Source organism: Phoca vitulina, unplaced genomic scaffold (assembly GCF_004348235.1).
Source record: "Phoca vitulina isolate PV1807 unplaced genomic scaffold, GSC_HSeal_1.0 scaffold10, whole genome shotgun sequence".
Lineage (NCBI taxonomy): Eukaryota > Metazoa > Chordata > Mammalia > Carnivora > Phocidae > Phoca > Phoca vitulina.
The window spans coordinates 4,607,365-4,634,125 of NW_022589713.1; the positions used below are offsets into that span (position 1 = coordinate 4,607,365).

Here is a 26,761-nt window from a genome sequence, read left to right on the forward strand (position 1 = left end):
TAGCACATACTTAAAAGCTTTTTTTTTTTTTTAAGATTTTACTTATTTATTTGAGAGAGAGAATGAGATAGAGCATGAGAAGGGGGAGGGTCAGAGGGAGAAGCAGACTCCCTGCTGAGCAGGGAGGCCGATGCGGGACTTGATCCGGGGACTCCAGGATCATGACCTGAGCTGAAGGCAGTCGCTTAACCAACTGAGCCACCCAGGCACCCATTTAAAAGCTTTTTAAATAACATAGGTTAACATAATGCTAGGATTTGTTACATGGTCACAAGGCATATAGAGGTAAACCTAAGTAGACTGCTGTTACTAAGTATAGCAATCTGGCAGCTGTAAGTTAGAAACAGGGAACCAGATTATTGTTTGGGGAGGAAATCTTCTATTTCTTAAAACTAGTACATAGGGATAGTGGATCTAGGGTTATTCAAAAACAGATGTGGAGAAAGAATATATGATTAATAAAAAGGAAATAAGTTAGTGATGGTGTAGCTTACATGAAATAGATATTGGTTACTTTCCCTGGAGCTTCCTATTTTCTCTGGAGTTCTAAAAAGTCATTAGTAATGCTCTTTTTTATTTATTTATTTTTAAAGAGTTCAACCAGGTCATTGCTATCATCTGTATAATGGTCTTAGAGCAAGCCTTCTGGATGACTATCAACTGCCAGAAATTTTGAGAACTCCTTTGGAAGAACTTTGTTTACAGATAAAGGTAATTAGGTGGGAGAATTAAGGAAGTAAATGGAGGGTAGGGTTGTAATTTTCAACATTAGTATAGAAGAAAGTAGTGTATTAATCTATGAGGAAGAATTATTACCATGCATTTGTCTTTTTTGTGTTAGTAAACTGTTTTTAAACTTCCTTCAAATGTTTACTAACCACATTTTTATCATGTACGCTCTAGAGCCATACTGCCTATGTTTGAATCCCAGCTCCTCCCCTAACAAGCTAGTTCTGTTAGTTGGCAAGTTATTTAAATTAAGCTTTTATAAAATTCTGAGAACAGTGCCTGGCATATAGTAAGTGTTCAGTAAATGTTAGCTATATGTACTCTTACTACGTCATAAGGTGTTATCCTTCATCATAAACTACTCACCAGTTTTCACCATCTTCTATATATTTTGATACAGTTTACCTTCTTATTTGAAGATAATTGGTAATCAGCTTAATTGTTGAGATTTTAACCAGCTACTTTTCCCATCAATATAGAGTTGGTGAGTGATAGAAAGTAGTAACTTGAAAATAATGTGTGGGTTTGATGCTTTATTCAAGTGATTGACAGGCAGGACTAAACTGTTAATGTCAATATATATATATGTTTAATTATATTTGTCTTCCCCCAGATTTTAAGGCTAGGTGGAATTGCTTATTTTCTGAGTAGGTTAATGGATCCACCATCAGATGAAGCAGTGTCACTTTCCATAAAACACCTGATGGAACTGGTAAATTTTATTTTATTTTTAAAAATTCTAACGTAGATTTATAATCTTAGTGCACATACACCACCTGATTAAAAAATTTACTCTCGTTACTGCAAGGTAGACCAATGAATACATAATGCCAAATTTGATTTACTCTTTGGCTGTTCAGCTCAGTGTATGAAATGTGAATTAGATATAAAATGATACCTTTGTGATAGTTTTATCATTCTGGGCCCTTTCCACATAATTTTTTTTATTATAGGCTTGTTTTAAAATTACATAAAATCTTGAAATCTTTCGATTTACTGGTCTTTGTCTTCATTTGTATTCTTCAAATGAATTTGGTTGGTTTATTGACTCTTCTGATTAACCGTAATGTTTTTAGAGCTTTTGTCAAATTCAAGTAATTTAATGACAGTATGGACATCTTATAAAGGCAACTCTTGTATTTTTGAAAGAACATGAACAGGTGCCTTATATTCCCCTGCCTGTCGTTTTATTCTTAGAGTTTTTTTGTTTTGTCTTGTTTTAGTTTCTTTTTATGAAGTCAGTGTTTTGAGAAACTAGTTTCAGTGTCCTAGGCAAGTTACTGAGTTGGTAGCCATCCCTGCACAAGACTGTGTTGAGAAGAGTCACAGGACTGGCTGTGAGTTAGTGCCCAGAGTGAGGAGAAGGGCACTGTGAGGTAATGCTCAGAGTAGAGAGAAAGTGGTTCAAGCTGTGCTGTCCAGTAAGGTAGCCACTAGCCACATGTGACAATTTAAATTTTGAAGTAAATTACAAATTCAGTATCTCTAGTCATACTTGTACATTTCAGATGCTCAATAAGCACATGTGGCTGGTGGGTATCACATTGGACTGCACAGAAATAGAATATTTCAGTCATTGCTACAAGTTCTGTTGACTAGTACTGTGTTAGAGGTTGCTGAAGATGTACTTTACATATTTCAGTTTTATTTAAGCCATCCACAGTTAATTTTGAGAATTTGGGCCATATCAGAACATTGTAGTAGCTTTTGACATAATAAAGTTGTGTAAATAAAAAAGCATTGTAAATTATCTTGTTGGAATTTGTATTAGATTTAGTGAGGTTGTGAGTGCAGTTTTACCACTGTCTTCCCCTCCAGGCTTTTATCTAATAGGGCTTTGCTGCTTTTTTATCTAGTAGAATAGAGCTAGGTGGCAATCAGAGAATCAACTTAACTATTTATGGTAGAGATGGACAACCAGAGAGAGGATAGCTGGACTCTGAAGCCTGAGTAGATGACTTCCTCTCTCTGAGCTGAATTGAAGAGCCAGTCTCAGCCGTTTGCAGACAACAGAATCTCATATAGAGGCCAGCAAATCCTTGCCAACAGTAGGGTCTGAAGCCTGCATTTTGTTTTTAAGTTTTTAGTTAAATTCCAGTTAGTTAATATACAGTGTAATATTAGTTTCAGGTGTACAGTATAGTGATTCAGCACTTCCATACAACACCGATGCTCATCACAAGTGCACTCTAATCCCATTCACCTGTTTAACCCATCCCCGCACCCACCTCCCCTCTAGTAACCATCTGTTCTCTATAGTTAAGAGTCTGTTTCTTGGTTTGCCTCTCTCTTTTTCTGTACATTCTATGGTCTGTTTCTTAAATTCCACATATAAGTGAAATCCTATGGTACTTGTGTTTCTCTGACTTATTTCACTTAGCATAATACTTTCTAGCTCCATCCATGTTGCAAATGGCAAGATTTTGTTCTTTTTTTATGGCCGAGTAATATTCCATTCAATATATATACCATATCTTATTTATCCATTCATCAGTCAGTGGACACTTGGGCTGCTTTTGTATTTTGGCTATTGTAGATAGTGCTATAAACATTGGAGGGCAGTCCATGTATCCCTTTGAATTCATATTTTTGTATTTTGGGGTAAATATGTAGTAGTGCAGTGGCTGGATTGTAGGGTAGGTCTATTTTTAACTTCTTGAGGAACCTCCATACTGGTTTCCAGAGTGGCTGCACCATTTTGCATTCCCACCAACAGTGCATTGAGGGTTCCCCTTTCTCCACATGCTCACCAACACCTTTTGTTTCTTTTATTGTTGATTTTAGCCATTCTGACAGGTGTGAGGTGATAATGTCAATGTAGTTTTGATTTGTATTTTCCTGATGATGAGTGATGTTGAGCATCTTTGCATGTGTCTATTGGCCATCTGTATGTCTTCTTGGAAAAAAAAAATGTCTATTCATGTGTTTTGCCCATTTTTTAATTATTTTTGGGAGGGTGTTGTGTTTTATGTTGTTTATGTATTTTGGATACTAACCCTTTATCAGATATGTAATTTGCAAATATCTTTTCCCACTCCAAAGGTTTCCTTTTAGTTTTGTTGATTGTTTTCTTCGCTATGTAGAAGCTTTTTATTTTGATGAAGTCCCAATAGTTTATTTTTGCTTTTGTTTCCCTTGCCTCAAGAGACATATTTAGTAAGGAATTGCTACAGCTGATGTCCAAGGAGTTACTACCTGTGTTCTCATCTGGGATTTTTAAGGTTTCCTGTCTCACATTTAGGTCTTTAATCCATTTTGAATTTATTTTTGTGTATGGTGTAATAAAGTGGTCCAGTTTCATTCTTTTGCATGTGGCTGTCCAGTTTTCCCAACACAGTTTGTTGAAGAGACTTTTTCCCATTGGATATTCTTTTCTGCTTTGTCAAAGATCAGTTGACCATATAGTTGCGGGTTCATTTCTGGATTTTGTATTCTGTTCCCTTGATCAGTGTGTCTATTTTTATGCCAGTATCATACTGTCTTGATCACCACAGCTTTGTTTTATAGCTTGAAGTCTGGAATTGTGATGCCTCCAGCTTTGCTTTTCTTTTTCAAGATTGCTTTGGGTCTTTTGTGGTTCCCTACAAATTTTAGAATTGTTTGTTCTAGCTCTGTGCAAAATGCTCTTGTTATTTTGATAGGGATTGCATTAAATGTATAGATTGCTTTGGGTAATACAGATATTTTAACAATATTTTTTCTTCCAATCCATGAGCATGGAATATTTTTCCATTTCTTTGTGTCATCTTCAGTTTTTTTCATAAGCTTTTTATAGTTTTCAGAGTATAGATCTTTTACCTCTTTGGTTAGGTTTATTCCTAGGTATCTTATTTTTGGTGGAGTTGTAAATGGAATTGATTCCTTAATTTCTCTTTCTGCTGCTTCATTATTGGTGTATAGAAATGCAACAGATTTCTATATGTTGATTTTGTATCCTGCAGCTTTACTGAATTCATTTATCAGTTCTAGCAGTTTTTGGGTGGAGTCTTGGGTTTTCTATAAAGAGTATCATGTCATCTGCGAATAATGAAAGTTTGACTACTTCTTGCCGATTTGGATGCCTTTTATTTTTTGTTGTTGTCTGATTGCTGAGGCTAGGAATTCCAGTACTATGTTGAATAACAGTGGTGAAAGTGGACATTCCTGATTTGTTCCTGAAGGTAGAGGAAAAGCTCTGTTTTTCCCCTTTTAGGATATTAGCTGTGAGATTTTCGTATATGGCCTTTATTATGTTGAGGTATGTTCTCTCTTAACGCTACTTTGTTGAGGATTTTTATCATGATGTATTTTGTCAAGTGTTTTTTTCTGCATCTGTTGAAATGATCATATGGTTTTAAAATTCTTTTATTAATGTGGTGTATCATGTTGATTGATTTGCAAATATTGAACCACCTTGGCAACCCAGGAGTAAATCCTACTTGATCGTGGTGAATGATTCTTTGAAAGTATTGTTGAATTCGCTTTGCTAGTAATTTACTGAGAATTTTTGCATCCATGTTCATCAGGGATATTGTCCTTATAGTTCTCTTTTTTAGTGGAGTGTTTATCTGGCTTTGGTATCAGCGTAGTGCTGGTCTCATAGAATGAATTTGGTATTTTTCCTTTTCTATTTTTTGGAATAGTTTGAGAATAGGTATTAATTTTTTTTTAAATGTTTGGTAGAATTCGCCTGTGTAACCATCTGGGCCTGGACTTTGGTTTGTTGGGAGATTTCTTATTACTGATTCAGTTTCTTTGCAGATTATTGGTCTGTTAGAGTTTTCTGTTCCAGTTTTGGTAAATTTATATATTTCTAGGAATTTATCCATTTTTTTCCTGGTTGTCCAATCTGTTGACATATAGTTTTTCGTAATAACTTCTTACAGTAGTTTGTATTTCTATAATAGCAGTTGTTTCTCTTCTCTCATTTGTGACTTTATTTATTTGGGCCTTTTTTCTTTTTGATAAGCCTGGCTAGAAGTTTATCAATTTTATTAATTTTTTCAAAGAACCAGCTCCTGGTTTCATTGATCTGTTCTACTGGGTTTTTTTTAGTTTCTGTATCATTTATTTCTGTTCTAATCTTTATTTCCTTCTGCTGGTGTGAAGCCTACATTTTAAAGAAGTAAGAACATTCCCAATATCCTAAAAGGTCCCCATCCTACCCTTTCCCAGTCACTCCACTGTCCCTCAGTCCCAGAGATAACCTCTATCATGACCTTAATGGTAATCTCTTGCATGTTTTTCTTGATGGTTTTACCATATAAGTGTCCATTTCTATAAAGAGCTTAGTTTAATTTGGTCTATTTCATGAACTTTACATGAACTCACACAGGATATAAGGGATGTTTTTGAAGGGGGGAGCAGGGTTCTGGATTCTTTCACTTAATATTGTGAAATTCATCTGCATAATTGCTTTTAGCTGAAATTTATTCAATTTCAGTGCTTTACCATGTTTTATTATATGACTACTGAAAGACATTTTGCTTATTTCCAGTTTGAGGCTATTGCATATAATGCTGGTATGAGTAATCTTCAGTATTCACTTTCTTGGTGCACATATTTATATATTTTCATGGGCATATACTTAAGAGAGAATTCAGTGACTCTCAAGGTGTGTATTTATATATATATAAATATATATATCAACTTTGGTAGATAACAGTTTTCCAAAGTTGTTGAACCACTAAATTCTACCAGTGCCAGTGGTAGGTGAGAGTCCTCATTGCTCTGAAGCTGCACAGCCCTTGGGAATCTTTTATTCTGAGGATGCTGATAGGTTTGCAGTAGTTCTAATTTGTGGTAGTTCTAATTTGCATTATCATAATGAATTTGCGGACGGCTTTTCATAGGTTTATTGCCTATTTGAATAGCCTCTTTTATAAACTATTGATGCCTGTTTTTCTGTTAGGTTGTAAGGAATTCATTTTATACTTCTTGTGTACTCTTGATCTGAGCCTTTGACAGCTGTGTATTGCATGTGTCTATATTTTTACTTTTTAATAGTGCTTTGATAAATTTCTAATTTTAATGTAGTCACATACATTTTCTTATGTTAGTAAGTCCTTACCCCAGAGTCATAAAGATATATTTAACTTTATTGTTTAGTCTTTCACATTTAGATATTTAATCCATCTGCAATTAATTTGTATGTGTGTGTTTGGTAAGGTAGGATTCCAAATTTTTACATATGTAGATCACTTGACTAAATGCTATTTATGGAAAAGTTCATCCTTTTCTCTTTGTTCTACAGCTTTTGTCCTAGATCTAGTGTCTGTGGATTTGTAGACTCTGTTCTGCTTTAGTGCTCTTATATGTCTTTGTTGAACCAATTCCATGCTGCCTTAATTAAAAGTATTGAGTCTTACCAAACGGAAACATGATTTATCCCATTTGTTAAGGTATTTCATCTCTCTGGGTATTTTGGTATTTCTGTGTAAGGGTTTTATGAGAGCTTTTTAAAGATTCATTTCTCAGTGGTATTTTTGGATTCTACCATAACAGATTTTTCATTTTCTTATGACTCTGATACACAGAAATGAAACTGGTTTTTGTTTTGTTTTTAAAGATTTATTTATTTATTTATTTGAGAGAAAGAGTTCACGCATGCACACATAGAGGGAAGGGCAGAAGGAGAGGGAGAGAGAGAATCTCAAGCAGAGCCCAACGTGGGGCTTGATCTCACAACCCTGACTGAGATCATGACCTAGGCTGAAATCAAGAATTGGGCACTTAACCAACTGAGCCACGCAGGTGCCACTGAAATTGGTTTTTGAATGTTGATCTTGTATTCAATCACTAAAACCCACTTATTCTGATAATTATATGTAGATTTTTTTCTGCATACACAGTTACATCTATAAATACAGTTTGTTTTTAAGTAGGCTCCATTCCCAGCGTGGAACCCAATGCAGGGCTCAAACTCATGAGCCTGAGATTAAGACCTGAGCTGAGATCAACAGTTGGATGCTTAACCGACTGAGCCACCCAGGCGCCCCATAAATACAGTTTTATATATCCTTTTCCAATTATCTAGGACCCTTAGTACAGTGTTGAGCAGAAGTGGTATGATAGTGTGCATTCTTGTGTTCCTATTCTTAAAGGGAAAGCTGTCAACAGTTTCTTGAGCATGTTTATTGAAGATTTTTTTTGTGGAAATTATCAAAATAAGGAAGTTTCTTAATTTTTATCATGCATGGATAATTGATATTGTCAAATCCCTTTTCTGCCTCTGATTATGATATGATTTTTTTCTTGCTTAATTTGTAATGTATTGGGTTACATAGATTTTTCAAATGTTAAACCAATTTTCATTCCTCAAACAAATCTGACATGCTGGGATTCAGTTTGCCATTATTTTGCTTTGGTTTCTCATGCATAAGATTATTCAGTAGTGTTCCTTTCTCCAAATGTCCCTGTCACATTTGGTACCAAGATTATGCCAGGTACAAAAAAACAAGTTGGGAGCATTATATATTTTTTGTTTTTTCTATTCTCTGAAAGAGATTTTGTAAGATTAAGGTTATTTCTGCCATAAATGTTAAGTAGAAGTCTGTGTCTAATGGGATACCTAGTTCTTATTTTTTTATTTTTTGTTGATATCTTCTTGTATACCTAGTTGTTTTAATTGTATACTGGATGTTGTATTTACAGAATTTTGCAGTAGATACAAATTTGAAGCCTGGGATGGTGATAACTTTCTCCAGAGAGGATTTCTGTTGCTTCTGCCAGGAAAAGAAGCCCCAGTGCTGGGCTCACTTCCCTGGACTTCTTTTTTCCCCCAAATTCTAGATTTATAATTCTTGTACTTCTTTTTTTAACTCTTCAGTGTCTTCAAGCAGCTTTTCTAGCTATGCTCAGTGGGATGATTGGACCAAATTACCTAGGTAATCAGAGCAGTAGTCTACCCCCATTTTTCAGTGTTCTTGATATGCCCATTATTTCTTGCCTTCCTGTCTGATGTCTCTTAAACTACTAGAAACAAGGCTCTGCATTATATATTCCAAATATATAATAGTTGTCTCTTTTTTTGTTTTATTTTTTCCCACAAGTCTAGTGGGTGATTTTCTTTATTTGATTGAAGGTTTGCTAATGTGGTATTTCTCTTACTTCTCTCCTAACATTTAGAGTAAAGTGGGTTGTAGACTTTTTTTTTTTTTTTATCTGAGTGTCTAACCTTTGCTGACCTCAGAACTTATATTTTGATGAATAAAACAGTATTGAACAATATTAGGGCATTTGGGCCTAAGAGAGTGAGGATTCTCCTGCTGTTTATTTATTTTAAAGGAAACTGAAATAGCTTTGAATGTGATGCTTTATGATGTCTATTTAAACATAAATCCTTGCTTTACAGAATGCTTTGGATAAACAAGAAGAATTGACACCCCTTGGAGTCCATTTAGCACGATTACCAGTTGAGCCACACATTGGGAAAATGATTCTTTTCGGAGCTCTGTTCTGTTGTTTAGATCCAGTACTCACCATTGCTGCTAGTCTCAGCTTCAAAGATCCCTTTGTCATTCCACTGGTAAGAAAGTTACAAATAAAAGGCTAGGCATTTTTATATACACAGAATAGTTGTTGCTTAGATCATTTTTCATTAGCTTTTTATTAGAATGCCTTTCTGTGTTTACCATCAAGGCAATTTCAGTTGCCTTCATCTATTTTTTTTTTCCCCTCCTTTCTGAAGGGCAAAGAAAAGATTGCAGATGCAAGAAGAAAAGAATTGGCAAAAGATACTAAAAGTGACCACCTGACAGTTGTAAATGCATTTGAGGTAAAAAAATGACTTGTCCTAGATTGTGATAGTTCATTCAGGTAAAAAGCTGATAATAGAAGAGGAACATACTCACTTTTTAAAATCTGTTTTATTATAGGTATCAGGATTAAATTACTAAGTATTTAAAATTAGGTGAACATTCAAAAAAATTGTACATGATTTTTCAGTTTTCTGGTAGTTCATGAACATTTACCCTTTTGGGGAAAAAAGTCTGTTTTGATAACAACAGAACAAGTGAACAGTTGATCTCAGAAATCTGTTTGTATCTTTGTGTTATTGACTTTCATGAAAGATGGTCTCATTCTGTTTATTAGTAAACTATAACTATTTGGATTTAACATTTTGATAGAGTATCATAATCATGTACATTATTTAGAGAGACTGTTTCTCCTTCCAAAAGTCATGCTTATTTGAGGAAAATATTTATCACCCATCTTTGCAAAATTTAGATGTAATTTGGTTTTTAGAGATAACATCTTTTTACTGTAGTTCTAGATCCAGTTTTGTACTACATATTGTGTGAAAGTTAATATTTTTTTCCTTTGAGTTCATCTAGTAATAACTTTCCTTTTTCCCATCTTCTTTTCTCTATTTAAAAATATATATATATTTATTTGTTAAGTTAAAAATATACAATAGCATTGGAATTTGTCCGACAGAGTGTTCTTTTTGCTTATTATATACTACATATGTTGACATTTTGTATAAAATACACAGTATAATACTATAGAACTTATTTATATGAAGAAGGGTCTGGAAATTCACTGATAACTATCACTTCACAACTAGAATCATAGGGAGTTTGTGTTTTGTTCTTGTTTAGTTTATAAATTTCAAAATTCATTGAATTTTTTTTTACAAAGAAAATGAAATACCAAAAGATTAAATTATTACCAAAATAAAGACAAACCAGTAAGCATCTTTGCTTTGAGGAATAATATAGATAGTTTTCTTTATTTCTTTGCCCCATAGGGCTGGGAAGAAGCTAGGCGACGTGGTTTCAGATATGAAAAAGACTATTGCTGGGAATATTTTTTGTCTTCAAACACATTGCAGGTAATGGTGTATGTTTTGAAGTGATTCCCAAATATGTTAGAGTATATGTGTACCCATTTTGTGTAGTTAGATCTGTAGCAAAATGTTAATTGTGAGTTTGCCATATGAAGTTAAATGATTATACAAAGTAATCATTTTGTGTAATTGCCCCTACCCTCTAGTTGTTGTTTTGATGACTCAGCCTGAAAATTTTCATTAATACTTCTAGGATCTATTTTAAAATACCAAATAGTATCTTACATTTTAACATATTAAATATCTGTACCTTAACTTTTGGGTAGGTTATCTTTAACTGTTTTGTGTCATGAGAAAACAGTAGATAGGAGGTATTTGTGAAACAGAAGGTAATAAATAGGACAGATACACATCAGACTTAAGAGTCTACACTGAATTGGAGAAGTGTAAGAATAGGAATTCCTCACTTTGCCTTATTCATGTACATTCCAGCTCTGTGGCATGAGCCCTGGTACTGGACATTTAACAGATCTACTGGGGGGTAAAAGAATCAAGAATCTAGAGTGTCTAGCAAATCTAATCAAAACTGCTCAAACATTAACAAAATGAAGAGTTAGAAAATTCTGAAAGTGACTACAATCAAAGGGAAAAAAGAATGGAACACAACATACTTCACAAGAAAATACCTTACAACTCCTTCATAGTAAGGAACAGTTTAAGAAGAATCTGAATTCAGTAAAACAAAGATAAGAAAATAAACCAATAGAATGGATGACAAGACTGGTGACCTAAGAAGACATGATGATCAAAAGAATCACAAGGAGCAAAGTGGAAGTCCCTTTAAAGTATTGCATAGAAGAAAGGCTCTAGATAATCACAGTTTGTAGGTTCAGCTGCAAAAGAAAAAAATTTAAAGCAGTAAGTAAAAAGCTTGTAGACAGGAAGACAGGACTGATCCATCAGAGACAATAAATGTCTCTCTATAGGAAATTCAAGTGTGATCTATTCAGAGATATGTGTAAGAACATTTTCCTGAAAGAGAAAAAATAAAATGAACTACAAGTATGAAAAGATGGCTGAATCCAAGAGATTATATCCAGTCAGCATATTAATTCAACTATAAAGATAGGCCAGGCATTCAAGAAAGCACTTGAAATACTACACCCATGAACTGTTCTTGAAAAACTCACTGTCAGTGAAATGCTGCCTATTAAGAGATAAATCAAAAAGAATTTCAGGAATGGAGAGTACATGCTAAATAAGTGAGTGATGTGCATTGATACTGTTTAAATATAGAACGAATACAAAACAGTATTGGAATTATAGACACAGAATATAAAGGTTATGGTCTTGAAGAGTATAAAGTAATGATTAAAAAAAGGAGGTGGTCTAGAGAGTCAGTGTAAGAGAAATTAAGTAGGAAGCTTAAGATACAATTCATAAAAGGGATGTACAATTAAATAAGACCAACTTTATGTTTCATAATCTCTTAAATTTACAAGGATCCTTTATTATCTCGTGATTGTGAGAATTTAGGATTCATCAATTTAACTTATATTCCTATTTAACTTTCTTTTTTAAATTGAACTAAAATTACCCAGCACCCCCCAAAAATTGAACTAAAATTAATTTTAATACTTCTATTAAAACAGCTTTTATACTGTTATCCCATTGGTAGGATAGCATTTCTGTCCAGTTCTTCTGTCAATATGCGTAAGTGTCTTCAGTATTATTTACTTAGTTAATGATTACATTTAACAGTACTGACTTTAGAGAAATTTCATTTGTACTTTTCTGTATTATGTTCTTTATAATGAGCCATGCATCATTTGTATTCAAATTATGAATCTTCTTCAAAACAAAACAAAAAAGCAGACCTTAAGCCTTTGTGCCAGTATGTAACAGCAGTTAATTCTCAGCAGTAGAAATATGGATATTGGTTATTTAATTATGCTTTTCTGAATTTTTTTTTTTTTTTCAAAATATGGGGTGGAGAATAACTTAAAATTATATTAGTGAATCTTTTTTGCAAAATGGAGCAGTACTTAAACATCAGTGGTTATTCCCTATAGCAGGCAAACCTTTTCTGTAAAAAAAAAAAATCAGACAGTAAATATTTTAGGCTTATAGGCCATATGGTCTCTCACTTCTGCCTTTATAGTATAAAAGTAACCATAGATAATAGATGAGTGAGTGTGACTTTGTTCCCATAAAACTTAATTGACAAAAACAGGTTTTGGCAACCTCTGCTGTAAAAACATCACATTTTTGCCAGTGTTAAGCAAGGAAAACTTACAGCTATTGATGAGTATATGCTTTATAGCCCCTATAAATCTTTGTGAAAGGTATTCTAGTTCTGTTTGTTACCATTGCTCCCTAGATGCTGCATAACATGAAAGGACAATTTGCTGAGCATCTTCTTGGAGCTGGATTTGTAAGCAGTAGAAATCCTAAAGATCCAAAATCTAATATAAATTCAGGTAAAGCAGAAAATTGTGTAAAAATTAGCTTGCTGCCATTGTTTGTTATATCTGTATTTTACTTTTTTTTCTCTACCTTCCTACCCTCAATAGATAATGAGAAGATAATTAAAGCCGTCATCTGTGCTGGTTTATATCCCAAAGTTGCTAAAATCCGACTAAATTTGGGTAAAAAAAGAAAAATGTAAGCATTGAAGATTATTACGAATTACTTGATTCTCTCCTTAAGCTTTTCATATTCTTCTTTTGATCACTTAAGAGAAGGCAAACTGTTGAACACAGGCATCACTTTCCTTCACAGCACATTATCTGGCATCAGCTATTATTCACAAAAAATGTTAGCAAAATATAATACTAGGGTAAATATTAGGAAAGTAAGCCAACTATTAAAAATCAGTGGTGGATGGACATTACTTAGAGAAGACTTTTTAAGGATTTCTTTTCTTCTTCTAAGACACATAATTTTGTAATTTACCTCTTTTGATGAAAATTGTGGTGATTTGTCTATTTTGAAAAATAAGGTATAACTTTAAAATACACACACACACACAAATAATCAGTCTCAGTAGTAATTGCAGACTGTTAGGCATGGTTTTTGCCTACCAAGTGAGTTCATTCTACTGAGGAAACGGAGAAACTAAAAGTCTCAAATGACTGGTAGTATGTGAATTGGTACCATCCTTTTTTTATTTTTTATGTTAATCACCATACATTACATCATTAGTTTTTGATGTAGTGTTCCATGATTCATTGTTTGCATATAACACCCAGTGCTCCATTCAATACGTGCCCTCTTTAATACCCATCACCAGGTTAACCCATCCCCCCACCCCCCTCCCCTCTAGAACCCTCAGTTTGGTACCATCCTTTTAGAAGGCACCCTAGATTAGAATCAGTTATCAAGACATTCATTAAAATAGTGGCTCAGTGGATTCATAAGTGAATATATTAATTTGAGCACCGTGTACTAAGGAAGTAATTCTACACTTTTTTTAAAAGCTATATTGTAAAGAACATAGATGTCCAATAGCAGTGGGGAGATTATTTTATAATATCATATTATAATGGCATTTAAGCTCATAGGCTTATAAAACAGTTACTGTGGAGTAACAAAAATAATTCTAGCTGACATTAAATGAAAAAGTTTGGATACCCTATGATTATAAACATGACAAAGTACTAGATCTCAGGTAGACTAAGTGCAGACATTGTTTTAGGACAGTCATTTTGGGATGACTTTACTTGCTAAGGGACATTTTATTTGATTGTGTCTGGAGACATTTGTGGTAGTTACAGCTGGGGCAGTACTATTAGCATCTAGAAGATAGAGGCCAGAGATGCTATTAAACCTGATTTTATTCTGAATAATGACTCATGACCGTGATCCATGATTTTGGTTAGAAGCATTTATGAATTCCTAGAACTACAGAAAAGATGCTCTTAAAAATAAGCAAGAAGGATTAATGGATTACTAGCTTTTATGCTGTCATTTAATACAGGTAATTACCATTGACTATTTAAAGATAAACTATCAAACATCTCCCTGCTCAATTATATTAATTAAAGACTCCTAGAAATTGAGGTAAATTGTTTTGTTCTCAAATACAGATTTGTAAATTTGTATTACAAAAATAAACTGGCCTCATCTGTGGAATTTTTTTTTAGATTCTGGGATTGGTTTGGAATCTCCCAGAATTTTTTTTTTTTTTAAACCTGCATTTTAACTTTTTTAAAGGGTCAAAGTTTACACAAAAACTGATGGACTAGTTGCTATTCATCCTAAATCTGTTAATGTGGAGCAAACAGAATTTCACTACAACTGGCTTATCTATCATCTGAAGATGAGAACAAGTAGTGTAAGTGAATATTTAAAATAATTATGGATCTGAACATCAGTCTTGCTGTATTTTTACTGTTGTGTACTTTTCACAATTAAAAATAAAATTTATTCTGAAATTTTTTTTTTCTGACATGAATTGTAAGGTCTTTAAGCAAATCTATACTTTTAATGTGTAGCGTGTCTGTCATGATGGACTTTGTATTTTAATTAGTTGGGATGGTTATTTGATTTGCATAGTTTTCCTTCAGAACCTGGTTTCAAGAAATGCTGGCATTTTAGGGTATATAGGAGTTTACACCATACAGAGAATTTTGTGGACATGTCAGTATGCCTTATAAGTACTGGTCGGAACACTGAGATTCTGTTCATGTATAGATAAATAATTTCAGATACATTAGTGCTTTCTTTTTGTTACTCAGAAAATATTTTGTTTAAAGTATAGTGCTCTTGTTTGAATTGAAACGAGAATATAAAAACTCCTGTGTTCTCTGAATTAATGAAGACTGGCCAGTTTAAAATGGTATATCTTCGGGGCGCCTGGGCAGCTCAGTCGGTTAAGCGTCTGCCTTCGGCTCAGGTCATGATCCCAGGGTCCTGGGATCGAGCCCTGTGTTGGGCTCCCTGCTCAGCGGGGAGCCTGCTTCTCCCTCTCTCTCTCAAATAAATAAATAAAATCTTTTTAAAAAATAAGTGGTATGTCTTCAAAATTAGTCTCGGTAGTTACACTGGTAGGATAATACCTAATTTAGAAGGAAAGAATTAATAAATAGATCAATACTGGTGGTAGTGAATTAATGTGGCAATAATCCTTGCAGACTTGTGAATGTATTAATTTGCTTTAATTCTCATTACAGATATACCTATATGACTGCACAGAAGTTTCTCCATACTGTCTCTTATTCTTTGGAGGTGATATTTCCATCCAGAAGGATAACGATCAGGAGACTATAGCTGTAGATGAATGGATTGTCTTTCAGTCTCCAGCAAGAATTGCCTATCTTGTTAAGGTGACTGACTTTACATGATTGTCTTTGAATCTACACGCAAGTTAGCATGTGGTCTCGTGGTTTTTGTACGAAGTGTTACGTCTGTTGTATTAAACATTTCTTGCTCTATTTCAGCAGAGCAAACAGTGTTGAGAAATTTATGCATAGCTTTTCTAAATTGTTTTTTGAGGTTTATAGATCAGCCATTCTAAATGGCTCAGTGTGATTGAAGTTTGAATTTTTTTTAACTTTACTACACTTTAGTTGGCTACTCATAACCATACTTTAGTTGCTCACTAAATATTTCAGTCTTTTGTATAATAGCTTACGAAATTTTTTTGTAACAGCTAAAGTCACTTTTATGTATTACATTGCTTATTATTATATCTGCCTTTGTTTAACATACGTGATTTTTCCAACCTTAGGAATTGAGAAAGGAACTAGATATCCTTCTGCAAGAGAAGATCGAAAGTCCCCATCCTGTAGATTGGAAGGACACTAAATCCAGAGACTGTGCTGTACTGTCAGCTATTATAGACTTGATCAAAACACAGGAAAAAGCAAGTCCCAGGAACTTTCCACCACGATTCCAGGATGGATATTACAGCTGACAACTTTTCTTTGGTGGTCTGAAAATTTGACAGCCATTTTCCATCATAGTTTAATTTTTGGCTAGATGCCAAACCATGGGACATGAATAATTACTGTATGTAAGGTAGAAATCTTTAGTAGGTAGTAAAGACGTAATGTGCATGATTTAACAATGTTATCTATAGCTATTATAAATACACCATAAAAAGCAATATGTTCTCTGATCATATTTTCTGTTGTCATGTCCTCCACACTTTGGGAGGACTGCTCTTATATATATTGAGTGTTGTACCACTTGAGAAATTCCTTTGCTCTGTTATGAGAAGTTAATCTTTCTGCCCATAGTGACTGAGTATGGAAACCAGTAAAAGGGGAATGGTTAGGCAAAAAGCAGTGTCAAGTTAAGAATTTGAACACAACCACATTTTTAAATGAAACTTCCCTCAGAAGTAAATTAATTTGTTGTAATAAAGCCCAGTGTTTAATAAAATGTACAGTGTATAAATCTCAGCTAACTTTTTGGCTTGGTTTCTACATCTCTATCCTTTGGCTTGATTTTTTTTAAATCTTTCTAGAATATATTTGTACCCCTTTTACATTAGCGTAGTATAGCAATTGAGAAAGTGAGTCTAGACTTGACCACCTAAGTTCAAACTTCAGCTGTGACTTACCAGCTCCCTTGGGCAAGGTACATGGCTTCTCTCTTTATTTATCAGTAAAATGCAGGTAGCAGTTGTGAGGATTAAAAATGTTGATACATGTAAAGTGCATACACTAGTATCTGGCACATAGAATGTACTCACTAAATCTTAGTTTTTATTTGTCCCTGAATTTTATTTTTTTTTATAACAATCCATTATGTTACACTCATTTCCATGCTCTGAGTCCCATTTTACCCTCTCAGACAACGGAAGCTAGTGTGATTTTAGGGCTAGTGAGTGATAAGCTAGTGTTTTCAGCCTTATCAGACTAACAAATACCATTGAATGCTATCCCAACAGCCATTTGTCCCTCCCCATTTGCTTGATTGTTCAGGTGCTCCCCCTCTGTAGCCTGGTGCCCAGGGATATTGGACTCTTGCCCAAGGGTGAGTCAGATTGTTCTAAGCCAATCATGTATGGTCTTACTCTCCTTACAACTGATGAGCCGTCAGAATGTAAACCTGTGTTGTCAATTGCAACTGACGAGAGATCTGCAAGGGGACATCTGAGAAAGATTTTCTTCACTGGTAGTCTTGGAGGAGGAAGTTTTCTCCTTTGAACATTGTCTTGTCGGAATCTGGCACTGCTGTAGCCATTTTAGGATTACAGGGGATAATGACGTTGGCTCAGTGGAAAAATGTAAATCAGCAGAGTTTGTGATAATGCTAGTGAGCTGCTGAATTATCCAATTCTAGACCTGCCTTGCACATGCACTTATTTTGGTCAAATAAACCCTCCTTTATTGAGTTAGCCACTTTAGGGTAGTGTATTTTGTTTAACTTGGCAGAAAGCATATTAACTGAAACACACAGTCCGCATCAGTGAGTGTTTGCTGAGGCCTGTTTCTACCATTTTTTTTTTTTAAGATTTTATTTATTTATTTGACACATCACAAGCAGGGGGTGGGGGGAGGCCAAGGGGGAGAAGCAGGCTTCCCGCTGAGCAGGGAGCCTGATGCGGGGCTCCATCCCAGGACTCTGGGATCATGACCCGAGGCAAAGGCAGACGCTTAACTCCTGAGCCACCCAGGGGCCCCTCTACCATTTCTTTTGTGATCTAACAGTTTGACCCACATGTCTGACAAAAGGTGTAAGAGTAGTAGTCCTGAATATACTGCAAAAAGAAATGTAGGAAGAACATCTGCTGCATCCTTAAAAATAAACATTTTCTTGTGCCTTCCAATAAATGCAGAGAAACTGAAGGAAGAGTATCAAACAATGACTGGGATTTATTGATAGTGCTATGATGATCCGTGTAACATCACTGGTTCAGGTTCTGCTCCCATTTCTGGGAATGTATGTCAGCCTATCCTTGCCTTCTAAAGGTTTTGAATGTACTGTGTATCCTAACTCCATTCTCTTGGCTAGTCTCCCAAAAGTGATCTCTTACTGAATTCTTGTATTGAGTCATTATCACAATATTGTGGTTTTGTCCCTAAACTCAAGGTGACCATAAGGTTCTATTTGCTCTATAAGTGTGTTTATGTTTGTGTATATGTTTTCTTGCCTTTACTCTCCAGTTTAAATTCACAGCAGGCCAAACTGGTCTTAGAAGATAACATTTAAAGAATCTGTTAAAAAAAGGGAGAGGGGATTATTAGTTAATTGGTTCCATGTTCCCAAACCAATATTTAATCTCCATAAGAATGAGGAAAATGTTCCTGAAGAATTGTTTAAATGGATGAGCTATTGAAAGAGATTAAAGCAGTCACTGTCACCCCCAGTTTCTGTTCTTCTGTACAGCTGATCAGGATGGAAATCTTGATTGAAGGTGCTATTTGTGTTTTTTCTTTTGTTTACAAAATAGTGTATATACTGAGTGGAAAATTTATTCCAGGTCTAAGAACTATTTGTTATTTACAGTTTTAAGGAATAAGACATTAAAAAAAAAAACTGTTTGCCTCACCATTCTAGTGATACCTAGACTAACTCTTAAAAAAAAAAAACAAAAAAAAAACCCTGAAACAGAAATTTAAGAGGGGGAAAAACAGAGAAACCACTGAATAATCTTTAAAAAAGTGTCGTTGAAAAGTGAGTACATGTAGTGCTTCCTAATTCATTAACTTGGGCAAAAGCTCTAGATAAATTTATACCTGTTACGACAAATAGTTTTCTGTTCTTACTGTAGTTTTAAAACAAAGTCCACCCTGAAAGGTAGAGATTATTGAAAAGCTTTAGAAGGAATTTTAGTACCGCCTCACCCAAAGTAAATCGTAAATTTCCTTCCACTCTTTTAGCTGAGTTTGTGTATATTTTTAAGTAATTGTCAAGATCATGTGGTATAATCATATAATATGCTGATTGTTTAAATGACATTTTTCTGATTTTAAAACAATATACCCTCATTGTAGAATACTTGGGAATTGAACAAAGAAAAGCGTGTTACCACTGTTACATGTTTGATGTATTCCCATGCTTTTTCTTTTTAAGCTTTGAGGTTATTTTTTATATGTAGTAAAATTTGCCAATTTAAGTGTATAATTCAGCGAATTTTGTCAAATGTATAAAGTCATGTAATTGCTACCACCACAATCTTGATCTAGAACATTCCCATCATGTAAGTTTCCCTTGTTCCCCTTTGCAGCCAGTCCCCTGCTTCTACTTCTACCCATTGGCAACCATAGATCTGATTTTTGTCACTAGTTTTGCCTTTTCTAGAATTTCCAATAAATGGAGAATCATATTTAGGCTTTTGTCTCCAGTTTCTTTTACTTAATGCTTCAGAGATATTCATGTTCTTGCATATGTCCGTAGTTAGTTGCTTTTTTATCATTTAGTTGTATTGCCTTGTATGGTTATACCACAGTTTGTTTATTCATTGACTAATTGATGGACCTGTGAGTTATTTTCAGTTTTTTTATTATAAATAAAGCTGCTATGAACGTGTATACGAGGCTGTGTGTAGATAATGGTTTTCATTTCTTTTGGGAAGATATCTATGATTAAGATCATTGTATCATATGGTGAGTGTGTTTAACTTTATAAGAAACTGCCAAACTGATTTTCAAAGTGGGTGTGCTATTTTACATTCCCGCCAGCAACATTCCCGCCAGGAGGGGTTCCAAGTGTTTCAAATCTTTGCCAGGACTTTGTATTTTTAGTTATTTGGTGTGGTTTTGTTTAATATTAGCCTTCAGTGGGTGGAGTCATAGACATTGTGGTTTTAATTTGTATTTATTTCTATAATGATTAGTCAGGAATACTATAGTTTCCTTTTTGTGGGGTAATGCTGGCCTCATAAAATGGGAAGTATGCCTCTTCAAGTTTCTGGACGAGGTTGTATAGAATTGATGTAAATTCCTTAAATGTTTGGAAGAATATTCCTGTGAAACCATTTGCACCTGGACATTTTTTTTTTCAGAAGATTTTAGACAAATTCAATCTAGTAGTTATGGGACTAGTTAGAGCTTTGATACTTTGTGGTTTTCCATGAGTTGGCCCATTTTATCTAAGTTGTTGAATTTAGGAGTCCCAAGTTTTTTAAATAACCCCTTATCCTTTTAATGTCTAAGGAATCTAACGATAGCCCCTCTTTCATTCTTGACACTGGTAATTAGTCTTCTCTTTTTATTTAGTCTTGCTAAAAGGTGTCATCAGTTGTATTCATCTTTTCAAAGAACCCATTTTTTTTTTTTTTTTAAGATTTTATTTATTTAACAGACACAGTGAGAGAGGGAACACAAGCAGGGGGAGTGGGAGAGGGAGAAGCAGGCTTCCCGCCGAGCAGGGAGCCCAATGCGGGGCTCGATCCCAGGACCCTGGGATCATGACCTGAGCTGAAGGCAAACGGTTAACAACTGAGCCACCCAGGGGCCCCTCAAAGAACCCACTTTTTAAGAGAGTTTTGTTTTTTAAAGATTTTAAGTAATCTCCACACCCAACCTGGAGCTCGAACCCACAATCCCAAGACCATGAGTCTCATGCCCCCCCACTGATCAAGCCAGATGCCCCTAATTGAGTTGTTTTCTGATTGTTGAGAATTAAGAGTTCTTTGTGTATTTTGGATGCCAACCCTTTATCAGATACTTGCTTTGCAAAATTTCCTCTTACTCTCTGGATTATCTTTTCATTCTTCCGTCTTTCACAGCGCAGATATTTTTCATTTTAACAAAGTTCAATTTATCATTTTCTTTTTCTTTCATATATCATGCTTTTGGTGTTGTCAAAAAAAGTCATTGCCAAACCCAAGGTCACCTAGATTTTCTGTGTTACCTCCTAGGAGTTTTATAGTTTTGTATTTTACGTTTAGATCTAAGTTTCCAAGTATGTGGTTATTTTTGTTACTGATTTCTAACCTAAATGTAGTCATAGAACTCTGTGTAATTTCAGTCCTTTAAAATTTGTTGAAACTTGCTTTATGACCCGGGAAATGGTCAAATGTTTTAATATTCTGTGTGTTCTTGAAAAGAATGTATATGCTTAAATTGTTGCAGTGTCCTGTATATATTAAGCTGTTGTTCAGATCTTCCACACTTCCATAGATTTTTATCTACTTCTACACTTTCATGTAGCAAATGAGAGTTAAAGCGTCATGTGCTATGATTTTGGATTTATTTCTTCTATTTCTCCCAAATTTTGTTTTATATATATTGAGACCATATTATTGGGAGGGAATAGATATATGGAATTGTTACATCTTCCTGGTTCAATAAACCTTCCATCATTATCTAGGCTCTCTCTATCCCTAGTCATACCTTTTATCTTAAGGACTACTTTGTCGAATATTGACATAGCTCCATGTATTGACTATTGTGATGTTCTGCCCAGATCCTCCCTCAGGACTGAAAGGACGATTCCCTTAGCTGCCCCAAGTGCTGTCATATGACAGCCTTCACCTGTCAGCCCTCTGCAGGATTGTCCTCCACTGAAGAGAGCCACTTCACCCAAGGCCATTTCCCCTCCCCGGGGACAGCCTGCATCCTGCGACCAGTCAGAGCAGGTTACAAAGGTCCCCTTGCCAATGCTCCCTCCGCTCTCCTCTGGGACTCCCAACTGAACCTCGGCATTCTCCCTATCTCTGCTCTACACGCTTCCTTGTGGCTGTATCTTTTAGCCTCTCTTCCAGTTCACCAGCTATCTAACCTGTTCAACCTAGTTCCGTAATTCCTAGCGTTGATTTGTTTTTCCTCTGTTGCTTCTTACAGTTGTTAGTACTGTATTGCATTTTAAAGTTTGGCTTTATCTAAAAATGGTAATGATGATTGTTTGATGTAGCTAATGATTTCAATATCTAGAGTCCCTGTAAGTATCTGTTTTTTTCTGTATCACTGATGCTGTGTCTCAAAGTGTTTGCTAATTTGTGGAACCTTTTGAGAATTTGTGTTTGGAAATAATACAACTAAGATAATGCTACCTTCCTTCACAGTAAGGTTTAACTTCCTTTTGTCCGGTCCGTAGTGTGCTAGAAGCCCAAAGGGCAAAGCTTGAGGTCCTCCAAGCTCATATCCTCACTCCAAAGCAAGCCCTTCGGGGATTCAATCCACAAGGGTGATTACCAGAGGCACTAAACTCTGCCCTGCATTATTTAGTACTCATGTCCCCTCAAGTAGCTCTAGCTCTGCTGCTTTCTAAAGTCCAGGGAAAATGTAGCAGCAAAGAGGGGAATGTATCTTGCTAGTTCCAGAGAAGGTATGCTCATCTCCTTCCTCTTCCATCATTACCTTGAGCAAAAATCCAACAAAGATTGGTGTTTCCTACCACATGGCTGTATTTTAGTAAATACAAGACACAGGGAAACGAAGTTATCTAGCATTTTAAGGTTTACAGTAGTGTTGAGGGCAGAACTTTAAGATGATCCCCGTTATTGCCGCACCTCCCGGCCGGCCCAGTATTACACCTGTGATTATGTTATACTGCATGGTAAAGGAATTTTGTGGATCTAATTAAGGTCACAAATCAGTTGATTTTGAGTTAATCATAAGGGTGATTATCCTGTAGGCCTAATGTAATTACATGAGTTCCTTAAAAGCAGTTTTTTCTCCAGCTGGTAGCATAAGATGGAGTCAGATTCCAAGTGTGAGAAAGATTCAACATGCCCCTGGTGCCTTGAAGATGAAGGAACCCATGGCAAGGAATATGAACAGGTTCAAGAAGCTGTGAGCACCCCCACACCCCTGGCGGCCAGTAAGGAAGCAGAGACGTTGGTCCCACAACCACAAGGACCTGAATTCTGACAACAACAGGTGTGAGCATGAAAGAAGATACCACGCTCTGGCTGAGCAAGCAGCCAGCTAACACCTTGGTGTCAGCCTTATGAGACCGAGACTCTAAGCAGAGAACCCACTGCGCCATATTGGCCTTCTTCACCCGGAACTGTGAGATAATAAATGGATGTTGGTTTAAGCCATTAAGTTTGTGGTAATTTGTTAGGCAGTAAGAGAAAACTAACACAGGAGTTTTTGCCTTCCACCAAGATTCACAAGGTGGTGGAATTTCACAAGCACAAAGGTTCGGATACTACAGTTAGGGAACCACCAACTATTTAAGATAAGCTCTTCTGTCGTGCAGTTTTGTGGAAACTATAAGAAACATCAGGGCCCAGCTCTTAAAATTGCTCCAGCTTTCTAGGGCAGCTGATGCCAGCATGTACCCAACAAGGAAAGATCAGCGCCCTTTAACGTTAGCTGTAGATCCCTTCTGAGGAGAACTCCAAGTTGACCAAAAATTCACCAAGTTATATACTTAAGTGAATACACGCTATAGTGAATTAAATCACACAAATACAAAAGAGCAAGTATATACAAAAATCTTTATAAATTCACTTCACCAAAAGTATACAAGCAGTATCAATTTGTTGGGACAAAAAGGAGTATTTTTGTTCTCCACAGGTCACTGAAGTCATTGTACAGTTCTGAGAAGCTATTCGAGAAACTGTCCTATAAAAATGAAAATTCACGGTGGAAATGAAACTATGTTACACACCCGCTGTGTAACAACATGACCCGCTAACAGTACTAACCTGCTTGCTAAATGAGGCTTTGATTTATAAAATGCATGTATTTCCCAGACTTTAACATCTCTACTTATAAATTAATTCACAGGATTCATACAATTGCTTTTTAGCTTCAAATGGATATTAGCAAAAATAACACAAAATGATCCCTTTGCAAGCAACACATTTATGTTCCTTCCTAAATGCAAACATCACATGAGATTAGATTACAATTTCTTAACCTCTCCTCTAAAAGGCCTGTGACATGAAAGAGGAGATCAACGCCTTGTTTTACCAACCTGGAGAAATCCCCTGCTGCGTCCACTGCTATTACTTCATTGACTGGCCCAAAGCTCAAGGAACTCAGGGCCTGGCATGTCTTTGACACCCAGAAATGTCTGCATAAGTCAAGGAGAGTGAGCCAGGGACGAGAGGGCCCCGGGTGTACCACACTGGCTCACGGCTGAGTTGGCAGGACGCAGGGTGTGTGAGGCAAGCATACTGAGCTCCCACCCTGGGCTTCGGCTTTGCTCACTTCGCTCAGGATTTGGGTACCTGGTTGGCAGGCAGTAGGTGGGACATGTCACACACAGATCTGAGTCCTTGAATAATGCACGCTTTGCCAGGTCTTACCCCTCTGTCGAAGAAGACGGAATAGAGAGGAACCTAGCTGCCAGTACAAATCATTTCCCCCGCCCTGTCTTCCAAACCCACATTCCCTCTCTATGAAACGAACTACTTAAAATCCTTTCTCCTTGCCCCAGGGGAAGAAATGAAGTTCTGCAGGCACCCAGGGTTAAGAGATCCTCCAAATCCAGCAAGCAAGACCTTCAGTACATATCAAATGGATTCCCGTTAAGACCAAAATGTTATGTTTCGGTTAGGTGCCATGCTGGCATCTTGATACCAAGGTAGGGCCTAATTTTACCTTGAGAGTGTGTTTCAGCCAATTTCCTGTTTAGAAACAGGAGTAGGAATAGTCGAAAATCTTTATTAAAGAAATTATAAGAGGCGAGATTATTAAAGGCAAAGCAGCCTCATGTCAGTTTATCAGCTCATTTGGGAACATTAATCCTATGTTCAGGATTTTTTCACTTATGTGAACCACCTAAATTCTATCTTATTTGAGTAGCCTGAGTAGGGTTTTATTAGGCTCTACTTATCGGAGACCAATATCGGGTCAGATGGGTTTAAAAAGAAAATCTCTAAAGTAAGCGTCTCTCCTACTAATGAGGAAAGAGGTGGCAAAAATTCAAGTGTCAATTTCCCTTTCCCAGGAAGAGGTTCAGAATAACTCAGCAGCTCCCCTTCTGAGCTCTACCAGTTCCTTGTGAAATGCTCAAAGCATTAGAATCAGATCTAAAATGTAAGAGGCAGAAAAAATATTTACAAAACTGGGCATTCCTTAAACACAGAGACTCTTGCCAAGACCGGGAGAACCATACAGAGGAGAGGTTAAAAGGAGAGACAGTAACATTCTTGGCGAAGTAGGGAAGAGAAAACCAGGGTACAGTCCCCAACATCCATTTTCCATGCCAGAAAAGGGTGAGCCTGGCCGGCGCTTCGGCCGCCGGGGCCCCGCAGCAGACTCTCCGCGGGCCTCAAGAAGGCTGCAGGTGGACGGTGTGCACACACTGAGCCTTTCGAACTCACTGTACCCGGTAGCTGTTCTGCCGAGAGAGCAGAACCAGCTGGCAAGCATAAAGGTAAAGCGCTGTCACTCTGCCAATGAATCAGGCTGTGTTAAAATGAACAACAAAGCCGGCCCAGAACCAACCAGCCGGCCAGGATGTCGTGCAAATCTTGCGGTCGTGGAAGGCCATTGGGGCCGGGGGGGGGGGGGGGGGGGATGGCTACACGTTGGTTTCCAGTCCTAGCAAGCGTCCCATTCTCTCCACGTTCTTGTCAATTGTAGCCTGACAGGTTATCTCCTTGGCACATTCCATAGGAAACCAGCCCCTCTCTCCGTCTCGCAGCCGTTCCCCCTCATACCAGCCTGCAAGTGAGAGCAGAGTCCTCCTGAAGCAACAGGGGTGTGGAGGAACCGGGACCCTGCCTGGCTCCGGGGAGGATGTCAGCGAACTTCAGAGGCAGCATCCCACCCCAGCTTGTGCGTGATGGATGAGGGAAGGCGAGGAGACACGGGAACAGCAGGAATGGGCCTCAAGAAGGAATGGATGACACAGAGGAGGTGGGACACCAACTGGGGCCCTGAAGGGAGAAGGCTCAAAAGAGCCCGGGAGTTGGGCCAGGCTAGGGGAGGGGATGCTGTGCACAGACAGGGGCATCAGGAAACTGATTTTTTTTTTTTTAAGTAAAGAAGGAAGAACCTCTGAAGATTAGCACTAAGTCACTGGGGCACTAGGAAGGAAGGGAAACTATTCAAGGTTGCTTTTGAATAATATACCATCTGATTGCATTCTTATTCAAAAACATTAAAAGCAATACTGTTGACAGAGGAAAGGCAGGTGCATATGAAAAAACCAAAGGGATATGGAGGATGAGCACTAAAAACAAAATGAGGCTCCTCCATTCTATGGCGCCCCGAAGGCTGCACTGGGCGCGCCCCTGAAAACCCCCACTCACCATCGCTGACCCGCTGATAGATGAGAACCACATCCGCCACCTGCAGGGACAGTTCATCTGGCTGCTTGGCAGTGAACGATCTAATGATTTCCACCTGGGTCAGTGCTGCGAGGGACAGGGGGGGACACACTGAGCTCCCGGTAGCAGAG

At 36.7% G+C, this 26,761-nt stretch overlaps 2 protein-coding genes across 4 annotated transcripts in view; one reads left to right on the forward strand and one right to left on the reverse strand.

Moving 5' to 3' along the window:
* DHX36 (DEAH-box helicase 36) overlaps positions 1 to 18,006 on the forward strand; it is a 48,365-nt gene extending 30,359 nt beyond the window's left edge. The window contains exons 16-25 of the mRNA XM_032408405.1: positions 594 to 711; positions 1,343 to 1,441; positions 9,062 to 9,235; positions 9,398 to 9,484; positions 10,460 to 10,543; positions 12,879 to 12,978; positions 13,072 to 13,162; positions 14,714 to 14,834; positions 15,673 to 15,825; positions 16,230 to 18,006. Coding sequence (XP_032264296.1) covers positions 594 to 711; positions 1,343 to 1,441; positions 9,062 to 9,235; positions 9,398 to 9,484; positions 10,460 to 10,543; positions 12,879 to 12,978; positions 13,072 to 13,162; positions 14,714 to 14,834; positions 15,673 to 15,825; positions 16,230 to 16,415 — 1,213 coding nt within the window. The 3' untranslated portion in view covers positions 16,416 to 18,006. The remainder of the gene's footprint in view (positions 1 to 593; positions 712 to 1,342; positions 1,442 to 9,061; positions 9,236 to 9,397; positions 9,485 to 10,459; positions 10,544 to 12,878; positions 12,979 to 13,071; positions 13,163 to 14,713; positions 14,835 to 15,672; positions 15,826 to 16,229) is intronic.
* A 7,849-nt stretch (positions 18,007 to 25,855) lies between these two features.
* Positions 25,856 to 26,761, reverse strand: part of ARHGEF26 (Rho guanine nucleotide exchange factor 26) — a 118,386-nt gene continuing 117,480 nt past the window's right edge. For all 3 annotated transcript variants that reach the window (XM_032408408.1, XM_032408407.1, XM_032408409.1), the window contains 2 exons: positions 26,613 to 26,717; positions 25,856 to 26,022 (listed from right to left, as the gene is read on the reverse strand). In XM_032408408.1, coding sequence (XP_032264299.1) covers positions 25,880 to 26,022; positions 26,613 to 26,717 — 248 coding nt within the window. In that variant the 3' untranslated portion in view covers positions 25,856 to 25,879. The remainder of the gene's footprint in view (positions 26,023 to 26,612; positions 26,718 to 26,761) is intronic.